The sequence below is a fragment of the Cervus canadensis genome, chromosome 13, assembly GCF_019320065.1.
Source record: "Cervus canadensis isolate Bull #8, Minnesota chromosome 13, ASM1932006v1, whole genome shotgun sequence".
In the NCBI taxonomy this organism is placed as follows: Eukaryota; Metazoa; Chordata; class Mammalia; order Artiodactyla; family Cervidae; genus Cervus; species Cervus canadensis.
The window spans coordinates 32,816,445-32,834,953 of NC_057398.1; the positions used below are offsets into that span (position 1 = coordinate 32,816,445).

The 18,509-nt window shown below is 58.1% G+C and overlaps 2 protein-coding genes across 5 annotated transcripts; both read left to right on the forward strand.

The window, feature by feature from the left end:
* Window positions 1-96: 96 nt before the first annotated feature.
* Window positions 97-8,886, forward strand: TAS1R1 (taste 1 receptor member 1). Of its 2 annotated transcripts, XM_043485573.1 has the most exons (7): window positions 97-349; window positions 631-1,108; window positions 2,573-2,879; window positions 4,604-5,365; window positions 5,813-6,025; window positions 6,347-6,467; window positions 7,789-8,886. In XM_043485573.1, exons 2-7 carry the CDS (start codon window positions 918-920, stop codon window positions 8,718-8,720), a joined length of 2,526 nt encoding a protein of 841 aa, XP_043341508.1. In that variant the 5' UTR covers window positions 97-349; window positions 631-917; the 3' UTR covers window positions 8,721-8,886. The 2 variants fall into 2 exon arrangements, with proteins under 2 accessions (XP_043341508.1, XP_043341507.1); XM_043485572.1 differs by having other exon boundaries at window positions 97-1,108.
* A 289-nt stretch (window positions 8,887-9,175) lies between these two features.
* Window positions 9,176-17,527, forward strand: ZBTB48 (zinc finger and BTB domain containing 48). Of its 3 annotated transcripts, none has more exons than XM_043484983.1 (11): window positions 9,176-9,267; window positions 9,863-10,559; window positions 11,247-11,488; window positions 14,313-14,427; window positions 15,013-15,105; window positions 15,427-15,513; window positions 15,684-15,838; window positions 16,330-16,466; window positions 16,539-16,703; window positions 16,985-17,073; window positions 17,165-17,527. In XM_043484983.1, the coding sequence occupies exons 2-11, from the start codon at window positions 9,870-9,872 to the stop codon at window positions 17,459-17,461; spliced, it is 2,070 nt and encodes a 689-aa protein (XP_043340918.1). In that variant the 5' UTR covers window positions 9,176-9,267; window positions 9,863-9,869; the 3' UTR covers window positions 17,462-17,527. The 3 variants fall into 3 exon arrangements, with proteins under 3 accessions (XP_043340918.1, XP_043340921.1, XP_043340919.1); XM_043484986.1 differs by having other exon boundaries at window positions 14,316-14,427; XM_043484984.1 differs by lacking the exon at window positions 9,176-9,267 and adding an exon at window positions 9,279-9,334.
* The last annotated feature ends 982 nt before the right edge of the window (window positions 17,528-18,509 follow it).

Genomic DNA, 18,509 nt, shown 5'->3' on the forward strand with positions numbered 1-18,509 from the left:
GCTCGAGAATCTCGCGAGATCCCAACGCTCCGCCCCGCGGCCCGTCAAGGGTCTCGAAGGCGCGGGCGCCCTCTGCCGGCGGTCTTGGCGGCGCACCCTGGCCTCCGCAGGCGCCTGTGTGGCTCGGGCCCCTGGAGGCGGTGGAACCTAGGGACAGCCTGGGCGACACCCTGCCAGGCAGTCCCAACGAGAGCCCCATTTACATTATGCAAAAGCCTCACCCCGGCTGCGTGGAGAGGGAAAGTCAGATACCCCAAGTCCAGGGCCACCTCTCCGGAAATCCAGCTAGGACTTTTTCCCCCCGCCCGCGACTGAAAAAGCTCCAGGATTGACGTTTTAAACAAAACCGGTCTGTTTGCATACCCTCCGTTTGCATGCATTTGTCTTTGAGCTGAAGGGAGCAACTGTGTATAAGGAGGCGAAATGGGGACGATTTACTCAGAATTTCAATTTCAGGAGACTGAGGATTGGGGTGGGTCACAAGTATAACTCAAAGCCTTGTCTCGTTCGGTAAACTGAGGCCCAGGTAAACGATTCTAAAACCTGCAGCTCGCTGAGAGCAACCTTTCACACTCTGTTCCTCAAGGCCCCCAGAGAAGCTGACCCCCCTCAAATCCCTGTCTTAACCAGGTAATGCCACAGGCACCAGAGCAAAGAGAACCCACAACCGTCCAGAGGAAGGGTCAGTGGGTGCCACCTGCTTTGCACCTGTGCCTTCACCCTGCCCAGTTCCTGAGGAGGACCGCAGGCCCGGAAGGCAGAGGCAAACAGCCCTACAACTGGGCTCTAATCCCGCCCCCTTTCATAGGCATGAAACTGGGAAGCATCTGGGCAACTGCTGACCATTCTGTTTAAACGGCCCAACCTGGTCACAGGGCGTGGTGTGGCCATGCCAGGCACAGGGCTGTCTGGCCAGCATGTCACTCTGGGGGGTGCGCCTGGTCAGCCTGCAGCTTTCCCTCTCCTGCTGTTGGGCTTTCAGCTGCCACAACACCCTGTCCTCCCCTGACTTCAGCCTCCCTGGGGATTACCTGCTTGCAGGCATGTTCCCTCTCCACAGTGCCCCTCTAGAGGCGAGAGGAAGACCCACGGTGACCTTCTGTGACAGGTGAGTGGGGGAGAGGTCAGCAGAACTGTCACCTGGGGGGGCCTGTGCCTGCGGGTCCTCTGCCAGCCTGCCGCTGCAAGACCTTGTGGGTTCTATCTCTGGAGTGACCATTTGGACTGCCTCCAATCCCTGCCCAACCTACAGCCAAGCCACCACCTTTAAGTGCTGGCTAGCCTTTCCCTGGCACTTTCAACACATTCTTTTGTCCTTGTTGTTAAGAGTCCTTTGTATTATAATTCCAGATCTGTTGTTTCCTGACTTTGTAATGTAACTAGAGGGCAAAGGTTCAGCAAGGGTGGCCTTTCCCTCTTCCATCTCCTTCCCTACCCCATTCCTCCCCAGTTCCCACTCAGTCTCTCAGCTGGCAAGTATGGTTCTCCAGGGGGAGGGAAATGGGTACGTATAGCAGAAGATGCTTCAGTAGCCTGAATGACTTAGGTTGGTGCCTTCCTGAAGTGGACAGTCTAGATAGAAAAAAAAAAGCAACTGCTTTTCTTATAAAGGGGATAGTATTAGATTTGGTCAGTTCGAGGACGTCTCATGGCTCAGTGGCCCCAAATATGTAGCATACCTGCCAGCCAGCCTGGGAAGATTCTAGAAAGCCTGGCGTGGGAGGACTGGCCCAAAGAGCTACAGTCGGGAGCCTGGGAAGAGGAGACTTGAGGGAGGAGGAGACACCTGAAAAACCAGGTTCAGGTGACTGAAGGGCTGTCACGGGCAGGAGGTACTACACTTCCTTCCAGTGACTCAAGGACAGAAGTGGTAGGAATGATGGGGGAGCCTCCCAAGAGGCAGGGAGGCTGGGAAAAGGAGCAGGCTGGCACACTCCTCAAGCAGGGCTGAGTCACAGCCCTAGTGTGCCCGTGTCTGTGTTTCCCAGACAGGCCATGAGGAACACAGGCCCCCACCACAATCATGACAGGTTTGGTTAAACCAGTCTAGATGTTGCTGTGATGTGGTTAATGTTTTAGCCGTGGTTAACATTTAAATCAATAAAGCAGATGCTCTCCATAGTGTAGTTGGGCCTCACCTAATCAGTTGAAGGTCTTAAGAGAAAAGATGGAGATCCCCGGGGAAAAGATAGTCCTCTCTTTTGTTTGCGCTCTCTCCCTCTCTGTGTATATATAGATAGCTAGATAGCTAGATAGATGTATATATGTGTCTCATCTTGGTTCTGTTTCTTTGGAGAACCCTAATATAGAAGATATCTCCGCTACAGGACTTGGGAGTCTTTTGATCCTAATATGCTTATGGTGGGGGGAGGGGCGTGGTATGTGTACTTTTCCAATTTGTCCCCCACCTGTCCCAAGGCCTGTCAACAGAACTGTGTGTGTGGTCCAGGGCTCATGTTGAGGTTATGGTTGTAAGAGCTGGACAGATTACCTCAGAGGTTCCTTTCTACCCCCAAGCCTGGGGTTCCAGGAGACCAGAGGTCCTTTGCTCTCAGCCTGGCTTTCCCTACAGGTCCAACAGCTTCAACGGCCATGGCTACCACCTCTTCCAGGCCATGCGGTTCAGCATCGAGGAGATAAACAACTCCACCGCCCTGCTACCCAATGTCACCCTGGGGTACGAGCTGTACGATGTGTGCTCAGAGTCAGCCAACATGTATGCCACGCTAAGCATACTGAGCACGCTGGGGAGGCGCTATGTGGAGATCCAGGGAGGCCCTGCCCACTTTTCCCCTGCGATGGTGGCAGTGATCGGGCCTGACATCACCAGCCATGCTCTCGCCACTGCAGCCGTGCTGAGCCCCTTCCTGGTGCCCCTGGTAAGCTGGGGCCCTAGCAGTTCGCTCATCTCCCCTCCTGGCAAGTCCAAGTGGGCTGGGGTGGGTGTGCAGGAGCTGCTATGCCCAAGGTGGGTCTGGACTTCAGGACCTCCTGGGCAGTCACTGCTCTTGAGTCACTTGCCTGGAGTTCCTTCTTCTCCAAGTGCTGCTACCGAGATCTCCCTGCTTCTGTGCTCACCAGAAAGTCCATTCTTCTTGGAAACCTCTGCTCATCTCTCTCCGGCTGCTGCCCATCACCCCACAGGCTTCACATCTACCCTCCTCCCGTCTTTTCCTCCAGGCTCAGGCTCAGAGGTGTGGTGTCAGTCCCCTCCTCTGCTCATCAGTCTCTCCTGGGCCGCCTCCTCTGCTGACACACTTGCCCTGTCCCCCTCCACCCTCCGGGCTCTTCTCCTCTCAGCCTGGCTGACTCCCCCTTCCAAGGAGACTTCTCTGCAGAGTCTCCATTCCTGCTTGCTTCTCTCTCTTTGCGTTTACTCCTCCCTCCATGACCCTGGGCTCTGTCCTTTTAGCAGTGCTTGAAGGTGGTGACTGCGGGTTGGGTAGGGGTTGGAGATGGGTCAGGTGACCACCCCAAGGCAGAACCAGCAAGGTCTTGCTGAGAAGGACTGGTGGAGGACCACTAGGTCTCCAACCCATCTGACCATTTGGACACTTTCTCCCAGCATTTATGATCCCCTCTTCCCTTGTGCCACCTCCTTCTCGTTTTCCTTTAGGGAATTCTGCTCCCCGCTCCATCCCCCCCTGAGAAGGAGGTGACTCTCTAGGACAGACCCCACCCCTTCTCAGGCAAGCAGAAGGCCCTGGCTGAATTCCCATCTCCACCTTCCATCTCCACTCCTGAGAACCAGCTTTGTCTCCAGAGGCTCACCCAGTGCCTCCACTTCTTGGAGCCACCAGGGCCCCAAATGAACTTACCTCCTCCATAGCAAAAGCCTCTTGTCTTCCTACATCCCACCCCCCACCCCAGCCCATTTGACAGAGTGACTGTCTCCAAGGAAGCCAGTGCCCGCTGCATTCCCTTCCCTGCTTCCACATCTAGCCCATCACTACAGCCTCTGCCATGCGGCCCCTTAACCACATAGGTCCATCCCTTCCCTATGGCCACTGCCCCAGCTTTAACTGACTGCAATCCTCTCCCATCTAGATGATTCCATCAGCTCCTAGGAGTTCTGACTCTGGCCTTGAACCTTTTTAAACAGGTTCCTCATTGATCAGAGATGCATTCCTACAAGTTTGATGTCACTTTGCTGCCTAAACGCTGAGGGGCTCCCTGTGGCCTTGGGGTAAAGCCCTAGCACCCCAGCTAGGCTGAGCAGGGGCTAAGTAGCGGCTAAGGCTTCCTGCCCTGACGGAACACACAGGTTCATGCTCTCCTTCCTGCATCTGCCCTCCAGCTTTCCAGCCAAGTGGAAATTCCTGGAGGGCCCCACACATATACCATTTCACTCCCTGCTTGCAGGTTGCGTTCACTTTGTCCACAGGCCAGAGTCTCCTTCCTCTCCCAGAATTCTCTCTGGAGACCTGCCCCCTTCTCCACGGGTAACTTAGCAGTGCTCTGCTTGAGACCCCAGGCCAGAACCTCATCTCCATCCCCCTTCTCCCTCCCCTCCCACTCCCATGTCCCCACGCCCAGCACAGGGCTGGCACTGGGGGGCTCTCAGTCGAGGCTGATGCCACTGAACTTGAATTGAACTCCACAGGTCAGCTATGGAGCCAGCAGCATGGTGCTAAACGCGAGGCGGCTCTACCCCTCTTTTCTGCGCACCATCTCCAGTGATAAGCACCAGGTGGACATCTTGGTGCTGCTGCTGCAGAGGTTCGGGTGGGTCTGGATCTCCATCGTGGGTGGTGAAGGTGACTACGGGGAGGTAGGGATACAGGAACTGGAGTACCAGGTCACCCGGCAGGGCATCTGTGTTGCCTTCAGGGACATTGTGCCTTTCTCCGCCCGACCGGGCGACGAGCGGATGCAGAGCATGATACGCTGCCTGGTCCAAGCCAGGACCACCGTCGTAGTGGTTTACTCTGGCAGACAGGTGGCCAGAGTGTTCTTTGAGTCTGTGGTGCTGGCCAAACTGACTGCCAAGGTGTGGATAGCCACAGAAGACTGGGCCATCTCTAGTCACATCAACAGCGTGCCCGGGATCCAGGGCATCGGCACAGTGCTGGGTGTGGCCATCCCGCACAGGCATGTCCCTGGCCTGAAGGAGTTTGAAGAGGCCTATGTCCGGGCTGACAAAGGAGTTCTCAGGCCTTGCCCCCAGGGCTCCTGGTGCAGCAGCAACCAGCTGTGTACAGAATGCTGGGCTTTCACGGCACAGGCGATGCCCACGCTGGCGGAGTTCTCCATGAGCTCTGCCTACAAGGCGTACCAGGCTGTCTACGCCGTGGCCCATGGCCTCCACCAGCTCCTGGGCTGCGCCTCTGGAGCCTGTTCGAGGGGCCGGGTCTACCCCTGGCAGGTAAGGCACTTACCAGCCATTGGCACCCACTATCTGCCTTCCTAAGGCAGGCAGCGTGGTTACTCTTCAGCCACCCTAAATGCTGGGGGTGGGGGGCAAAGGCTGACCGCTAGAGGCTGATCCCTTCCATGAGACTCGTCTTGGTCTTCTCTGAGCTGCGGCTCCACCCACCCACCAGGCCTCAGATCCAGGGTTTGAAAGCTCTGCAAAGGGCTGCCTTCTTAGAGACTTCTCTCACTCAGGAAGCTGGTTAGGAGGGTCAGGGGGCCTCCTAGGAGGGGAGGGGGGCTGAGGAAGGGACCAGAACTTCTAGGCGGGCTGAAATGCCCCAGGTAGAAGCTCAGCAAGGTCCCATGCACTAGCTTCCTGGGCCATCTGGGTATGGGAGGACCCAGGAGGAGCAGCCGGTGTCATCGGCATCAGCTCCGTTATCCCTGTTTGTTTCAGCTTCTGGAGCAGATTCGCAAGGTGAATTTCCTTTTACACAAAAACGCTGTGACATTTAATGACGATGGCAGTACCCTCAGCAACTATGACATAATCACCTGGGACTGGAGTGGCCCCAACTGGACCTTCAGGGTCATTGGCTCCTCCTCTCCATTTTCAGTGTCGCTGGACATAAATACGACCAAAATCCGGTGGCATGGAAACGCCAACCAGGTAACAGGGACGTGGTCACTCGCCAGGTGACTGCCTGATGGGCAGCCTGGAGCCTGGGGGCAGTGCTGACAACAGCTCACACAGAGCACAAGGTTGGATCCCAGGTACCAGGCTGTATGGCTCTCCCCAGCCCTGCCAGGGAGGCTCCCAGGGCTCAGACAGACAGATGCCCAGTTGCTGCTGGTTCACATGACCAGGGGCTCTGCTCTGGGAGTGAGCTGTGAGGGCAGATGCCCAGAGACCCCGTTTTCCATCCCATGTGTGAGGGTCCCTTGATATGAGCATCTCCACATGGCTGCAGAACACCATGGCTTCTTGCAGGTGCCTACGTCTGTGTGTTCCAGGGACTGTCCTGAAGGCCACCAGAGAGTGATCATAGGTTTCCACCATTGCTGCTTTGAGTGTGTGCCCTGTGAGGCCGGGACCTTCCTCAATAAGAGTGGTGAGTGACCAGTGATGAGTGGGTGAACCACCAGCACTCCTAGGATCTGTAGAGCAGATGGAAGCAGCTCCCTTGGGCCACACGTGTGCAGAACCAGGGCCCTGGTCACTTTGCTGCCAGTTAGGGACAGTTTGGAGGACACCTTCCACCAGACCTGAGTTCTGATCAAGCAGAAAGAAACAAGCAGTTGAAGGCCTCATATCTAGCTGTGTTCTTTTTAAGAGAGCTCCAAATCCCTGCACCTACAGAGACAATTTTATCCTAAACTCAGCATCTTTATCCAAACAGATGTGAGTTTCATTCCCTTTGTACCCTCCCATATTGTTCTTTTTTTTCCTTTTCTTTTTTCTTCCCATTTTATCTGTATGAAATCCCATCTATTGACCGTGCCAGTGACACCCGGTGCCTTGAACAGCTTGGCTTGAATGCAGACACTAGCATGTCTGCAGCAGGACAAAAAGTTCTTCCATCCTGTGATGCAAGGGGCAGACAGAGGTAGCTAAGGGGCTCAGCCCAGAGCTGGACTCCAGGGGCCATGTGCCTTCTTTTACCATCTTGGTGGGCGTGGGAATGCATCTCTTCCATACTGAGGGAATCAACTCAACTCAGAGAAACCACAGAGAGGCAGCTCAAGAAGGTGGATTTGGCTAGGGAGAGAGCCCTGGGAAAGATGAAAATGCCCTTCCTTTGGGGCCGGCTGCTTGCCCTGGATCACAGCCTCAGGGCGGTGCGGGCGGAGCTACAGGGTAAGGCCCTCTCTATGACCTCTTGGCTTGCCAACTCCTTCTGGGATCAGGAGTCACACAGAACTGACCGAAGTGTCTCCATGATCTGTAATTAACACAGGCATATTAAGGAAACACATGGCCTGGGGGCTCTCACTCAGGGCTACCCTCATCGTGCTGTGCCTACAGAGCCCAGCTCCTGTGCTAAAGCCCCACCGGCACCTTGCAGGGTTGTTGTTGTTGTGCAATCACTAAGTCGTGTCCGACTCTTCGCGACCCTGTGGACTGTAGCACGCCAAGCTTCCCTGTCCTTCCCTTCCTCTGTTTTTCGGAGTTGGTCAAGCTCATGGATTCAAGGAGCCTGGCAGGCTGCAGTCCATGGGGTCACAAGAACTGGACACGACTTAGCGACTAATCCACCACCACCATGTCGAATCGATGATGCCATTCAATCATCTCACCTTCTGTCGCCCCCTTTTCCTCCTGCCCTCAGTCCTTCCCGGCATCAGGGGCTTTTCCAGTGCAAGGGTTGTACAGCCTCCCTTTCCTGCTGTCCTCACCTGGCTCTCAGGAACCCTCTTCACCTTCTCTTCCAGACCCCTATAGATGCCGGCCTTGTGGGAAAGAAGAGTGGGCACCTGAGAGAAGCGAGACCTGCTTCCCACGCATCGTGGTGTTTTTGACGTGGCACGAGCCAGTCTCTTTGGTGCTGCTGGCAGCTAATACGCTGCTGTTGGTGGTGGTGGCTGGGACTGCTGGCCTGTTTGCCTGGCACCTAGACACCCCTGTGGTGAGGTCAGCTGGGGGCCGACTGTGCTTCCTCATGCTGGGCTCCCTGGCAGGGGGGACTTGGGGCCTCTATGGCTTCTTTGGGGAGCCCACACTGCCCACGTGCTTACTGCGCCAAGGCCTCTTTTCCCTTGGTTTTGCCATCTTCCTGTCCTGCCTGACGGTCCGCTCCTTCCAACTTGTCTTCATCTTCAAGTTTTCTGCCAGGTTACCCACCTTCTTCCGTGCATGGGTCCAAAACCATGGTGCTGGCCTGTTTGTGATGATCAGCTCAACAACCCAGCTGCTTATCTGCCTAGTTTGGCTTGCAGTGTGGACCCCACTGCCGACCAGGGAATACAAGCACTTCCCTCAACTGGTGGTGCTTGGCTGCACAGAGGCTAACTCACTGGGCTTCATGCTGGCTTTTACCTACAATGGCCTCCTCTCTGTCAGCGCCTTTGCCTGCAGCTACCTGGGCAAAGACCTGCCAGAGAACTACAGTGAGGCCAAATGTGTCACCTTCAGCTTGCTACTCAACTTCGTGTCCTGGATCGCCTTCTTCACCATGGCCACTGTCTATCAGGGCAAGTATCTGCCCGCGGTCAACGCGCTGGCCATGCTGAGCAGCTTGAGTGGCTGCTTCAGCGGTTATTTCCTCCCCAAGTGCTACGTGATTCTGTGCCGCCCGGACCTCAACAGCACCGAGCACTTCCAGGCCTCCATCCAGGACTACACCAGGCGCTGTGGTTCCACCTGACCACTGGATCGAGCATGGTCAAGCCTGGCGGGGCGGACTCAGGGGCGAAGGTGGAACAGGGGCGTCCAGGACCTGGGGTGTCCGGGAGGCTCCTCAGCCTTGGCGTGCGAAGTGTAAGCCCACGGGAGGGCTCAGTCCGGGCTGCGCCGGCTGCCAATAAAAGTGAAATGTGCGTCTTCGTTGCGCTTCCTCTCTAGGGCGACGGTAGAGTGCTGCCTCTTCAAGCCTCAGGGCGCTGTGCGGCCCGGCTAACCGCAGGCGGAACCTCGGGACTCCCAGTGGGCAAGAGACCGAATGTCCCGCTTGGCGTTGCTAGGCAACCCAGGGAGGCGGGCCCAATGCCGGGGGGCGGGGGGAACTGGACTGGTCCCTCCTCTCTCTCTACCCCATTGGCTGCTATCTATGTGGTACCGCCTGCAGGGGCAGGAGGTAAAGGCCTGCGCCCCTGAGGCGTCCCGCCCCGGCCGGCGCGCCCTGACGTCACGTCCGGCGGCGGCGACGGCGGCGTCTCTGCACTTTCGCCGGGCACGTACGGCCGGGGCAGTTGGTCAGTGGGGTTGTGTGGGCTACCTGGCTCGGGTCTGGAGGGGTAGGCGTAGGGAGCATGGGCCAGGGTGAGGAGGTCGAGGGGCAAGGGACGAGGGAGGGGGCGCTGTGGGCCGCCGTGACTGCTGACGGAGTGTGACCGCGGCCGCCTTCCGCCCGGCTGCTCGAGACGTGTGGGCGCGGCGTGGGTTCCTCTCACCTGTCTGCAGTCGCTGTCCTCCCCTGCCTCCGGTCCTCTCGCTCTGCCAGGCTGATAAGTTCGCGCTAATTCAGCGCCTCTTTCCCCAAACTTTTGATTTCCTCCCACCAGCACCCTTTCCCGACTGTGTCCCCACCTAGTCCTCCCGCACCCCCGTCACCCACACTCTCTGCCCACCCGCGATATGGCCTGTTTGCTTGGACCCCGCCCCCAGGGAGGCTCTCAGTCCCTTCCTGCCTCAACTTGCACCTTCTAACCTTGATCTAAGTCCTGGTTGTAATAAACGTGAATGAATAGAATCTGTCTCCCTTTACCCTGGTCTCAGCTCCAGGGCCTTTCTCTTGCTGCCTCTGGGTTGGACTGGTCAGAGTGTCACTGCCGTGTTTCTTCCCTTTAGAGGGACCATGGACGGCTCCTTCGTCCAGCACAGCGTGAGGGTTCTGCAGGAGCTCAACAAGCAGCGGGAGCGGGGCCAGTACTGCGATGCCACCCTGGATGTGGGGGGCCTGGTGTTCAAGGCACATTGGAGTGTTCTTGCCTGCTGCAGCCACTTCTTCCAGAGCCTCTACGGGGATGGCTCAGGGGGCAGTGTCGTCCTACCTGCGGGCTTTGCCGAGATCTTTGGCCTCCTGCTGGACTTTTTCTACACCGGCCACCTCGCCCTCACCTCGGGGAACCGGGATCAGGTGCTCCTGGCAGCCAGGGAGTTGCGAGTGCCAGAGGCCGTGGAGTTGTGCCAGAGCTTCAAGCCCAAAGCCGCAGTGGGACAGCCACCAAGTGGCCAGAGTGGACTCGGGAAACCTGCCCCCCGGGATGTGAACAGCCACCCCAAGGAGTCCGTGGGTGTGGAGAAGGAGGAAGTTTCAAGGACTCTGGGTCAAATCCCCAGGGATCCGGAGCTCAGCGGTAGTCTCAGCCCCCAGAGGTCCCGGCTTGGCCTCCCTGCTCAGAGTGAGAGCCCGTCCTTTCTCCGTGGGAAACTCAAGCAGGCCCTGAAGCTCTGTCCCCCTGGGGACAAGGAGCCTGAGGATTGCAAAGTGCCCCCAAGGCCCTTCGAAGCTGAAGGTGTCCAGCTGCAGGGCGGGACTAATGAGGTACTGTGCTCAGGGTGTTGGAGAAGGGGAGATGGGGAGAAGGGACTGATACTTTTCAGGGGTAATCTGGACCTAAAGGTAGAGTCTGTTTTGTGGGTTTAGAACAGGCTTTCTCCAAATATAGGGCTTCCCAGGTGGCACAGTGGTAAAGAATCTGCCTGTCAAGGCAGGAGACACGGTTCAATCCCTGGATCAGAAAGATCCCCTGGAGAAGGAAATGGCAACCTACTCCAGTATTCTTGCCTGGGAAATCCCATGAATGGAGGAGCCTGATAGGCTACAGTCCATGGGGTTGCAGAGTCGGATGTGGTATCTCCAAATGCAGAAAGCCAGCTCCATCCCACAGCCTCAGGCTGACCTTCCTGCCAGTTGTGTTTGTGGTTGGCAGCTTCTTGGGGCCGATGGGGGCGGCATTAGGTGTTTCCCCAGGGAAGTGAAATCCAGGTGGACTTCCAGTTACCCACAAACAGAGCTCCTGCCCTCAAACTTGGGATTGGGCTGTTGCTGCTGCCCTGGGACCTTGAAGGGAACAGGCACTGATGAAGGAACGGAGGGGTCCGGGGACAGGCCTGGGTTGGGACTTGGGATGAAACTGGATGGAGCTGGCCACCCTGTAGACCCATCCTCAGAACCCCTGCTGATTCAGTTTGGTGACCTCGCCCCCTCCTGCTGCCTCTTCTGCTCTAGTGGGAGGTGGTAGTTCAAGTTGAGGACGACGGGGATGGCGATTATGTTTCTGAAACTGAGACTGTGCCGACCAAGAGGAAAACAAATGTAATCAGAAAGCCCTGTGCTGCCGAGCCGACCCGGAGTGCAGCTTCCCTGGCAGCCGGGCCTGCTGAGAACAGAAAAGGTACAGCGGTGCCAGTTGAATGCCCCACATGTCATAAAAAGTTCCTCAGCAAATATTACCTAAAAGTCCACAACAGGTAAACGTTCTGTTTTTCTATTTTCTTTTACCATCTGCTGTTCCCATGTTGGGGGGAGGGGGCCCATGCTCCCCACTTGCGGCCCACATGGGGGGCTGGGGTGCCACCTCAGATCCACACAGTGCCTGGCATTGGTATCCTCTGACCATTGGGGAGTGAGACTCTGACCTTGGACGGCTTCCTTCTTCCTCCCCCTTCTGTGAGTTCTCTGCTGGGAGTGGGTTTGGGGACACCCAGGTGGCGCTAGTGGTAAAAAACCCGCCTGCCAATGTAGGAGACATAAGAGACAGAAGATCGCCTGGAGAAGGGCATGGCAACCCACTCCAGTATTATTGCCTGGAGAATCCCGTGTACAGAGGAACCTGGCTGGCCACAGTCCATGGGGTCGCAAAGAGTCTGACAGGATTGAAGTGGCTTGAAGCAGCTGTTAGCATCAGGCTCCCCCCACTGTGGACCTTGACCTCCAGCAGGGTTCTCCCAAGGAGGTGAGAGCAGCCTGAGGGCCCACGGTGTGGCTCCAGCCTGACCCCACACCGCAGGTGTTTCTGAAGCCTGGCAGTGTAGGCCTGGGGCGAAGATGTTCATCTTTAGGGTGGGTGCTGCCTGCATTTCTGCAGACAGGTTAAATCTCAGATGTCAGCAGAGCACTGGGGACCCTTTGTCTAAAGCTGCTGTGCCCAGTAAGGTGTTGACTTAAAAAATATTCAAAACCTAAAAGTTGAGAGTTATCTTTTATTCAGTGGGAATTTTTAGGACTTCAAGCCCAGGAAGCAGCAGCATCTCAAGTAACCCTGAGAGAACTGCTCTGAGGAAGCAAAGGGAGGAGCCAGGTTATATAGGAATTTTTGCAACCAAGGGTATATAGTCTGAATATCAAAAGATTATTGTTAAAGAAAACCAGATATCCCAAGTTAAGGAATTTTGCACTTTTCTATGTATGGGAAGATGTAAGCGTCTGGGCTCACTGAAATCACTCCTTGGATATGCACCTCAGCTTTCTGGGACAAGTATCCTGTGTTTTTCGCATCTTGAGCGTCCTTGGGGCTCACCTCAGGAAGTGGCTGCATTTTGATGGCTGCAGATAGCAGGTATTCTTCTCCTGAGTTCCCTTAGGGCTCACTGGCTTTCCTTGGAGGGCTACAATGACTGGTGCCTGTGACATCCTTGTTAACTGATGTGGCAGGAGATACTCCATTTCTCAAAGGTAATCAGATTCCACAGGAAGCTATTTTAACTTAAAAGTAATTAAAATTCAGTTCTTAAGTCATGCTAGCTTCATTTCAAGTGTTCAGTAGCTACTTGCGGCCCCCGGCTACTGAATGAAGGCCACAGCATGGACGCGGAGTACTGGAGTATTTCCTTCATCCCGTGCATCCTTGTGGAAGGCACTGCCCCCGAGGCCTTGCTCTTCCTACAGCCTGCAGGGAGGGCAGCTAGGTGACGCGCCTTCCCCTCCTGCCCCTCTTCAGCCCCAGACAGCACCTGGTGCGATGTCTTGCCAAGCCAGGCTGGGCCATGCACTTTTTCTCACTATGACACTCTAAGAGGCCCCTGATGACTGAATGAAGTTGGAACAGAGGACAGAGCCCCCTTGCTCTCCCTGCTCTGGGGGCAGCTGCTGCCAGTGGAGCCTTTGGGCCAGTCACCCTGGGGTGACCTGTGTCTGGCTGCACACTCCCTAGGGTGAAGCTTGGGTGCAGGTACCAGCCCCGTCCTCATGCTGCAGGCCACTGGACTGACCTAAGAACTAGGAGGGAGTGCCAGCTGAGGTGCCAACAGGTCTTGCGGGCGGGGGACAGTCAGTGTATCAGCAGGGGATGAGAGAAGAGTGCCTGTCGCAGGCTGTCCATGCTCTTCCCGCACCATTCCGGGCTCTGAGGTCAGGGTTCGCTTAGTTCATTCAGTGAGTTGTCTGCCAGGTGGCTGGGCGCTTCAGATACCTTCATGAACAGAACAAAGGGGCCTTGTGGAGCTCGCCTTCCAGCAGGGCGGTGAGACCCTGAATGACCAGATAAGAGACTCTGCAGTGTGCTGAAGGGCTAGAAGTGCCATGGGAAAAAAGAAAAGGACAGGAGGGCTGGGGAGGGGGACCTGGGGAGTTCAGGGTCGGGTCAGGTTGCAATTGTAAAGACAGGAGACTACCCAGCAGGTTCAGAGGAAGTGAGGAAGCTTGCAGATGGCTGGGGAGCAGCTCTGGGCTGGAGGGGAGCTGGAGCAGAGGCTCTGGGGTGGGAGGGAGGCAGCAAGGTAAGGGGCAGCAGCAGGCCTTTCTCGGGGCCAGATGCCACGTGTTAGAGAGTTGAGTAGGTGATGAGACCTGGTTATCCCCGAGGGTCCATCTGACTCTAAAGTGGACACTTATTAGGAGGCCTGTGTGGAGCACAAGGCCAGGTAGGAGGCCCAGGCAGTGGCCTGGGGAGGGTGTGGCCGCATGGGTAGTAGCCTGGAGGCCAGCTGAGGTGGTCAGATTGTAGCCATGGTTTCCAAGGCCGAGCTCGCAGAAGTCCCAGGCAGGCCGAGAGGTTTCTCCAGGGAGTCGGGGCCCGGAGGTTGTTTCTGCCTTTGGAGAGACACTGCAGCTGGGCCTCCCAGTGGCCTGTGGTTCTGGGGTGTCCCCTACGGTGGGGAGCTGTGCCCTCCCTTGCAGAGTCTCCGGGAGGGAGGAGGGTTTCTGGACGCACCCCACACAGCTTCACCGGCCACGTGGAGAGCCTCAGGCGTCAGCCCGGGCAGCTCAGCACTGTCAGCAGAGGTGCCAGAGCGGGCCCTGCGTGAGGGAGGGCGGCAAGTCCACTCAGCCTCCACACCCCGTGGCTTCTCCCAGCAGGAAACACACTGGGGAGAAACCCTTTGAGTGTCCCAAATGTGGAAAGTGTTACTTCCGAAAGGAGAACCTCCTGGAGCATGAAGCCCGGAACTGCATGAACCGCTCAGAACAGGTACCTGAGGGCCAGCCAGGGTCCTGCTGGGCAGGCGCATGCTGGCTTCTGTCTCTCTTCCACCTGGGAGGGGCCCCCAGGGGACTGACCTGACAGGACTGTAGACTTGAGAGCCGCAGGGTCCTTGGATGTCATCGGGTCCCCTCCCTGGTATGACAGTGGGGACACAAGTCCCAAGGGCAGAAGGGACAAGCCCAGGAGGGACACTGCAGGAGGTATCTTGGGTTTGCCTGCCTGGGTTCCTGGGCTTTGGAGAAGGAGGGTAGCTGCTGAGAAAGGCCACCTGGCCACCTCCCCCCATCCCCCTGGTGGGCTAAACCCTGCTTCCTAGAGGCTGGTCACCAGTCAGGGTGGGGGTCACAGGTAAGGCCAGTTGGCCTTTGTCCCTGATCTGACTCCCAGCCTGGCGTGGTGGCCTTGCAGCACTCAGCGATGGTCACGGTCAGGGCAAGCAGGTTTTGTGTTACCCTCTCCCACCCTAGCGCCCCCACCCCCTTGGGCAGACTTTTGCCAGCAGTGAGTGGAAGCCCGGGCAGAGGCACTCTCCCCGCTGATGCCGACCCCGCTTGCCCCTCACACTGCCAGGTCTTCACGTGCTCCGTGTGCCAGGAGACATTCCGCCGGAGAATGGAGCTGCGGGTGCACATGGTGTCCCACACGGGAGAGATGCCCTACAAGGTCAGGCTCGGCCTGTCCCCAAGGCTGGAGGCCGAGGGGCGGCCCCAGGATCTCCATCCCACCCGTCTCGCCTACCCTTCATGTGGGAAGGTGTTGGGGCCTCCCCTCCCTACCTGCCCAGGGCTCCTGTGTCTTTGGGCAGGATTTCCTCACTGGAGGACAACCTCAGCCTCCACCTGGGTGTGGCCTTCACACCTGGTCGAGGAGCGTCTCAGGCTGGGCCCCGCCTCTGGGTTCCCGCCCCAGTAGCCCTGGGGTGACCCGGCTTCTAGTGGCGTTGGTGGCTTCCACGGTCACAGGTGACCGTGACCTGTCTTGCAGTGCTCCTCCTGCTCCCAGCAGTTCATGCAGAAGAAGGACCTGCAGAGCCACATGATCAAGCTGCATGGAGCCCCCAAGCCCCATGCGGTAAGTGCCAGGCTGTGCCAAGGATGGGGGCCGGGCCCTCTGCGATGCTGGGAGCCAGCCCAGGGAGGTGGTGTGGCTGGCCTAGAGCAGGCAGGCTATGCGGTTTCCCAGGGCAGGGACTCCAGGGCGGCCCTGCTCCTCACTCTGGCCCTGCCCTCTCTGTCCCTTAGTGTCCCACTTGTGCCAAGTGCTTCCTGTCCCGGACGGAGCTGCAGTTGCACGAGGCATTCAAGCACCGCGGGGAGAAGCTGTTTGTGTGCGAGGAGTGCGGGCACCGGGCATCAAGCCGGAATGGCTTGCAGATGCACATCAAGGCCAAGCATAGGTGGGACTGTCCTCCCTGGGGCCATCCTGCCTGGACCATCCTCCTCGGGACCATCCTCCCTGGGCTGTCCTCCTCAGGGCCATCTTACCTGGACCGTCCTCCCCGGGGCCATCCTCCCTGGACTGTCCTCCCCAGGCCCGGCCTGCTGCCACTCACAGGGGCCAGAGTGCCCCCACCTGTGTCCAAAGCCTGCAGCCTTTCTGGAGGGAGGACCTGAGGGATGACACAGCTTGCCAGGCAGGGAGGCAGTAGGTGGGGATTCAGGCAGGATGAGGCTCTGGGCCTCCCTGGGCAGAGTCCTGGTAGCTGCCCGTAGCTCCCGGGATGCAGCTCATGCCCTCTTTTCCCTGGGCAGCCCAAATCTGTTCTCACAGCTCAGGCAGGCTGGCCTCAGCCTGGCCTGTGTCCTTGGCCCTGGGATCAGGTGTGTTCCCAGCTGCTTCTGGGGGGGACTGCTTCTTTCGGTGATGCCTGTGTCCCCGCCTGGACAGGAATGAGCGGCCGTACGTCTGTGAGTTCTGCAGCCACGCCTTCACCCAGAAGGCCAATCTCAACATGCACCTGCGCACGCACACGGGCGAGAAGCCCTTCCAGTGCCACCTCTGTGGCAAGACCTTCCGCACCCAAGGTGAGGCAGGCCGGCCCCTCCCCAGGCTGGGGCTGAGGCCTGGCGGCTGAGCCCCGCTCCTTGTCCCCACAGCCAGCCTGGACAAGCACAACCGCACCCACACTGGCGAGAGGCCCTTCAGCTGTGAGTTCTGCGAGCAGCGCTTCACGGAGAAGGGGCCCCTGCTGAGGCATGTGGCCAGCCGCCACCAGGAGGGCCGGCCCCACTTCTGCCAGATCTGCGGGAAGACCTTCAAAGGTACCTGGGCCTGTGGAAGGCCATCACCCTGCCTTACCCTGGGTGGAGAGAGGGCCAGGCCCTTTCCCCCAGTCAGAGCTGGAGGGGTTCCCCGGGAAAGGTTGGGCTCAGCAGTGGCTGTCACATGCCCCTTGGCAGCAGAACCCTCTTGCCAGCAGGGAGGGGGTGGAGGCTCCCAAAGGCCCCGGGCAGTAGTGACTTCAGGGTGCTGCCCGAGAAGCTGGCAGGGCCGAGCCCGCCCACTTCCTGCCTCCCCTGACCCCGGCCCTTCCCTCCTGCAGCTGTGGAGCAGCTGCGCGTGCATGTGAGGAGACACAAGGGAGTCAGGAAATTCGAGTGCACCGAATGCGGCTACAAGTTCACCCGGCAGGTAGGCCTGGGGCTGGCTTGCCTCCTCCAGCCCCTTCGGGCCCCTGAACCCTCCTCCCTCTGCACCCAGCCTGAGCCCCCTTAACCCCTAGGCCCACCTGCGGAGGCACATGGAGATCCACGACCGGGTGGAGAACTACAACCCCAGGCAGCGCAAGCTCCGGAACCTGGTCATTGAGGATGAGAAGATGGTGGTGGTGGCGCTCCAGCCGCCCCCCGACTTGGAGGTGGGCTCAGCTGAGGTCATCGTGGAGTCACTGGCCCATGGCGGCCTGGCCTCCCAGCTCCCTGGCCAGAGACTGTGTGCTGAGGAGAGCTTCACAGGTGCAGGCGTCATGGAGCCCTCGCTCATTATCACGGCTGCCATCCCCGAAGACTGTGACACGTAGCCCCTCACCCAAGTGAGAGGTCCACTTGGCCCCAGCCCCCAATAAACCACAGGGCTTTGGACTCGACCATTCCAGCCCATCCAGTGGTCTGTTCCCTGGGAACCTGGGCTCCGGGAGGAGCTGCTTTCCCACCATGTCCTCTAGAAGAAATGGGGCACTGCCTGATTTGTGCACCCCAGAGCTTGGCCAGCAACTTCCCCAGGTTGTTGGGAGACCCCCACGGGTGAAACGTGGGTTGGTAGCTTTGGGGACCACGCCTCTGGCTCGGGGCACTCTAATTTTTCTCCCGTCTGGGTTTTAGAACTGGACCAGATGGAGCAGTAGCGTTCCTACAGCATAGCTTCGGCAATGCCAGCTAGTGAGAGCAGAATTCATCACTCAGCCTCTGGAGTCAAAACAGGGTGGCCACGGTCCTGATGATGGTGGCTGGCCAAGACGGGGGCCCAGTGAGTGTGCAGCCGAGCGGATCTGGGGCTGGAGGACAGGCTTGCCGCTAAGCATGCTCTGAATCCTGGCTGGTGGAGAGACTACAGGCAGGAACTTTCCCTGGGGAGCAGCTTGTCCAGGGAGCTGGCTTGAGGCACAGGCAAGGCCAGGCCAAGAATGGCCAGAGGCCTGGGTAGCACACAGGTTCCATAGCCGTGGGAAGAAGCGCCTGGGCTCAGGAGGCCAGTTGCCTGGACCGATTCCTCCCCAGCTCCTTCGTGATGTTTGTGACCTGGGGCAAATGACTAAGCGCTTCATTTCCTTATTTTTAATGGAATTAGTGACAGTACATGCTTCATAGAGAAGAATTAAATGAGGGAGCCTGCTGTTCTAGTCTGACTACTGGTAACAGAACACCCAGAACTGCCCATGGGCTGGGGGGCAGGTCTGTTCTCAGGATGGCCCACTTGTGTGTGCCTGAGAAGGTGGCCCTGGCTGTGGGCCGGGTGCCCCTCCAGGGGTCGCGTGGGCCCCACCAAGAATGGTAGCTAGTGCCGAGCGCACACGTCCCAACAGGCCAAAGCTGCCTGTCTGTGACCCAGCCCTGCAGGTCCAGTGTCAC